We start from the raw sequence: 4962 nt of genomic DNA, 5'->3' as shown, positions 1-4962 counted from the left end.
TTATTTACAAGCCTTGAATCACATTGGCTAGTGTGCTTCTTCCAAGTGAATTTTGTTGATGCCTCACTTAAGTGGCTGCTTGTTCAAAGACAAACCTTCAAGACCCCAGGCGCTATTCCTTCTGAAAGCCAGGCATCATCTAGCTTGGCACTACACTTGGCTACAGCACTTCAGTGGTCTCTTCATGAGGGTGGGCATTAAGTAGGGCCATGTCATAAGAGCAAATTGTTCTTAGATTGGGGCTAGAATTAGGTGTGTGCCCCCAATCCATTCATATATCTATGGCTTCTTTATGTCTCTAGTTCACCTTAGAAATATCATTGTCATTTTATGTTAGAGAACATTATTAATAATTCCTAGGTATTTCATCTTTTGTGTGGGTATTGTAAACCGTATTGTTTTCTTGTTGTCTTTTTTCGGAGCTTTCTTTGCTGGTATATAGAAACCTGATTAATTTCTCCTTATTGATCTTATATTCTGCTCCCTTACCAAATACCTCTATTGTTTCTAACAGTGGAGTCCTTGGGGTTCTATCTATTATAAAATATCATTTGCAAATAGCAAGAGCTTCATTCTTTTTTGCCCAATTTTATCTTTTGGTTTTCTAATGTTTCTGGCTAGGTTTCAGCACAATATTGAAAAAGAGTGGTGATAAGGGTCACGCTTGTCTAGTTCTTGTTTTCATGGGGAATGGGATCATTTTGCCGCCCCCCCCCCATTTAGTGGTGGGGGGCATTGGTTTTTCATAGATAGTCTTTATTATGTTCAGGAGTTTCTCTTCTATTCCTATCATATGGAATGTTTTTATTAGAATGAGTGTTCAATATTGTCAAATGCTTTTTCTGCATCTATTTCTTTCTTTTTTCAATCATGTTATTAGGGGCTCATACAACTCCTATTCTGCATCCTGGTCCCATCTTGATCCCGATTTCAAAGTAGTGCAATATCGCCATGATGTGCTGAGGCATGAAGACGTAGCTTGTGTACAGCGCCATCCCCACAAAGGAGACCAGCCTGGAATTGAACCGAGTCCGCTCCCAGGGCTCCAGCATGTAGAGCGCCGTGACCAGCAGGTACTGGTAGTAGAACCAGGACATCTGTTTCCAGGCCCGCATCAACGCCATCCCAGCCGTGCACTCGCCGCAGCCAGGACCGCCATCAGTCTGTCTACCCAGTCATTTTTAAGTAGTTTGTTGTTCAGTATCCATGTGTTTATCTTTATGTTTCTGTTCTTTCTATGATTGATTTCCAGTATTATAGCATTGTGATCTGAGCAGATGGATTTTAGGATCTCGATGTTTGTGAATTTGTCGAGGTTTACCTTGTGGCCTTGCACATTCTTTTCTAGAGTATGCACTGCATGCAGTGGATCAGAATGGATATTTTGGTGTTGTTGGGTGGAGTGCTCTGTGTTTGTCTAGGAGCTTGAGCTGGTTGGTTGTGTTGTTTAACTTTTCTGTTTCTTTTCTGATAATCTGCTTTTCCTTGATAATGGTGTTCGAAGTCTCCTACTGTTATTGTTGAGCTACTTATTTCTGTTTCCATTCTGTGAGCATTTGATTGATTTATTTTGAGTCTTTCATTGGGTGTGTATATGTTTATTAAGGTTATATGTTATTGAAGTTTTATTCCTTTAATCATTATGTGGTGTTGATTCTTGTCTCATGTTGTTTGCCTTGAAATCTACTTTGTCAGAGATTAAAATTGCTACTCCTGCCTTTCTATGGTTGCCATTGGTTTGTTAGATTTTTTCATCATCCTTTGATTTTTATAGTCTTTTTTTGTCTTTGCATTTATGGTATGTCTCTTGTAGGCAACATATAAAGAAGTCTTTTTAAAAAAAATTTTGCATTCAGTCCATTGACATTTCGTGTCATGGTCAATATTTGTGGATTTGTTGTTGTCATTTTGCTGTGTTTGTGTTTGGTCCCCCCTCCACCTTTTGTAGAGTAGGTGTGACTTCTCAGAAAGATGTGACTTGGAGTCTGAATGCTGTTTGGGCCACTCTGCTCTGTCTACTCCAGTTAAAGTGAGGGAGGAATGTATGGTGGCTGGTCACTTCAAAAGTTTCTATTGACAATAGGGAAGAAGTTTATTGAAGTCTCTAGTGCATATATTATTCCATATAATAGGGAAGAAGGTGACAGGATTGTCACTTCTCAAGCACCCATTTGCTCACCTACTTCGCTGACAGTAGACTGATTTTCTTTACACAGAGACTCCAAGAGAGAGCAAAGTGGTCGGTATTCTGCTTCAGAACTTAACCCTCATGAACAAAGACATAATTTCGGTTGGATGGGGATCTAGAGCTAGGTTGGAAAGTGTCAGCAAAGGGATGAGATAGGACAAGAATTTGGAAGGCGCCACCTATATATGTATCTGGACTCTTGGTGGCAATTGAGAAAAATCTCCCTGAACTACACTGAACAAAACATGGGAATCACTGGCTCAATGAGTTTCAAGGGAACTAGGCCCATGTGCAGGTGCTTCTAGGACTCTGTCTTCTCCCACATCTCCCTGTCATGTCTCCCAACATGCCTCTTGATGGCTCCCAGGCTTCCTTTCTTCTGCCATCCCCACTGAGGACTGTAACTCAATGCTTACCCTGTAACTCAATGCTTACCCCTCTACCAAGGAATGACTCAGGCCCTGTGGCTAGGTTGAGGTACAGCCCTCAGAAGGACTACCTGAGTGGAGCAGCGATAGACAAAGCAAGAGACCCCCAATGCACTTAGCTTTTAAATTCTAACAGATGACAAATGGAATATTATGGAGCATCTCCATGTTCCTATGTGTCTTAGTTATTCATGTATGTCCTTGTTGACTCTTCTGTGGTTACAATGTGGTTAGAACACCCAACATATATTACACCTAGGAACCTGTTTTGTTCTTTCAGTTCATATTTCCACCAACTGACTAAATATCTTGTATAGAGATACCAGGATGTTCCAAGTGTTTTAAGAGTGGTTGGGTTTACCAACGTTTGAGTTCACTTCACTTCACTCATTTCTCAGGGATTGACCCATGTCCACTTGCTCTCATATAGGGGAGCTCCTTAACCTCATTTGAGTTCCTCACATTGAAAGAAATAGGAACTTCTTTTGTATATTTATATGCACCAGTTTTGCCCAATTTGCTGCTGCTACACGACTAGGCAAAGCCAGTGAACGTTTTCCAACAGAAACATTCTATTTCAAAACCTAAATAAAACAGAACAGTTGTTTTTTGTAAGTTGACATTTACATGCCACTACGCATATATGAGGATGTTTGATGAGACTTGTGAGAAAAATGATAAAGGAAAAGGGGAGGGGGAAACAGAAATCTACTCCAAAACCCCTTTCCTATGTATTCTCTACCCAAACCCTTGATTTAAATTCTTTTGTTCTAAGAATAGACTTTAACAAACACTCTTCTAGATGTTTTTTTAAGAATTTATTGTTTAATGTTGATAGATGTTACACGTGATGGTGGCTTGCTGTGAAATTCTGGACATAGCCTATGCTCTAGTGCTAATTTCTGCTTCTTCCAGCAGGTCTAGACAGTTCTAAGTCTCAGCTTAGTTGCTGAGAAACTAAGGGTAAGTGGCCTTTGGGGCAGGGGTCGGGAAGGGTCTCCTGGCCGATTTCTTTTCCCCAAAGCCAATAAAGTGGTTAGTCACTTTTGCATTGTCCCACGGGCCAGTTAAAGGTGAAGAAAGCCCTCAAGGGACTCTGAGCCAGCATGGTCGGGAGTGAGGGTGGGTGGGTGTGGCTCTGAGACAGCTCTTACGAAACCCTGGAAGGTGCTTCCTGGAATGGACGCAGATAAGGAGCTGCTTGTGCTCAAGTTTCAGATGAACTTCACTGAGGGTTACAAAACATTTAAAGCTTCTTCCTTAAACAAACAAACAAACAAACAAACAAACAAACAAACAAACCCCAAATCCCCCTGCCCCTCCGCCCCCAATGAGTTTGTGTGTGTATGCCTTTCTCTTGCTAATTATTTTGGAAATGTGCTGCGAGGTCTAGAATCACGAATGGCAAGGAATGTGCGCTCGCTGAGGGTGTGCGTGTGCTCCGTCTCTGCACGGACCCGGGGCGCTGCGAAACTGCGCGGGCCCAGGCGCTGTCCAGGGGGTCCAGGAAAGTCGAGGGGGGGGCCGTTTTTTCCCTGGGAGAAGGTGACCGCCAGGATGGATTTATTATCTCGGTTTAAAACTCTGAATGCTTGCCACGAAGCAACGTCATCTACAACTTCATCTACTTCTTCCTTGCAAAAACCTTTTAACCTGGCGGTGAACAAGTGCTTTGAAGACACTGGTTTTTAGTGGACACTAAAAATAGCCTGAACTGTTCCAGGGGCCTGGCCAACTGGTGCTGCTCCCCACCCTTCCCTCCTTCCTTCTTTTCCACGCCCTCCCTCCTGAGAACGTCAAGGAGGGGGTGTGCGGAGCACTGTCTAACCAACATGAGAATACTGCTTCTAAGACGTGCTTGTCAGCCGGATTACTCATATGTCATATTCCCGTCTTCATCTCGTATTTCATGCACCAACTGTATTTCCGTAGAAAAGCATGAGTCACTAATTATGGGGCCTCTAGGGGGCTTTGAGAAAGAACTTGGTTACAGAAGGAGAGTCGATCGTAAACCGCAAAAAAAAAAAAAAAAAAAAAAAGAGGTAGGAGAAGAGATCTTTTTATAATGTTCTGACTTGGCTTTCTTTTTACCACAGGTTAATTTTTACCTGAACAACCCAAGATAAGGTTGTGTTGCCTTTTAATAAGAAATCTATTTAAATGCACCAGGTTCTTTGACTCTCCTTTTCAATAGTCAAGGATGTTATTTGGGGGGCTTCTGAATATATAAAAAGAATATACTGATAGTAGTTTAGTGGGTATTGAAATACTGCCTGCCTGGTACCCTTTACTGCATTTCATAAACACTGCTTATGAAGATACAAAAAATGCCTCCTTTGTCCTTGT

At 41.9% G+C, this 4962-nt stretch overlaps 1 protein-coding gene across 1 annotated transcript; it reads right to left on the bottom strand.

Moving 5' to 3' along the window:
* Positions 1–884: 884 nt before the first annotated feature.
* On the bottom strand, positions 885–1129 carry LOC101652276 (serine palmitoyltransferase small subunit A). Its single transcript, XM_004717938.3, has one exon. It carries the CDS (start codon positions 1122–1124, stop codon positions 885–887), a length of 240 nt encoding a protein of 79 aa, XP_004717995.1. The 5' UTR covers positions 1125–1129.
* Between the last annotated feature and the right edge of the window lie 3833 nt (positions 1130–4962).

This window comes from Echinops telfairi, unplaced genomic scaffold (assembly GCF_000313985.2).
Source record: "Echinops telfairi isolate 266 unplaced genomic scaffold, ASM31398v2 ScPeMD7_633;HRSCAF=1046, whole genome shotgun sequence".
Classification (NCBI taxonomy): Eukaryota; Metazoa; Chordata; class Mammalia; order Afrosoricida; family Tenrecidae; genus Echinops; species Echinops telfairi.
This window is presented reverse-complemented; position numbering and strand designations above follow the sequence as displayed.

What these genes read in the sequence shown, in the direction of transcription:
- LOC101652276 (XM_004717938.3), bottom strand. Translation starts at nt 1,124, where the DNA reads ATGGCGTTGATGCGGGCCTGGAAACAGATGTCCTGGTTCTACTACCAG.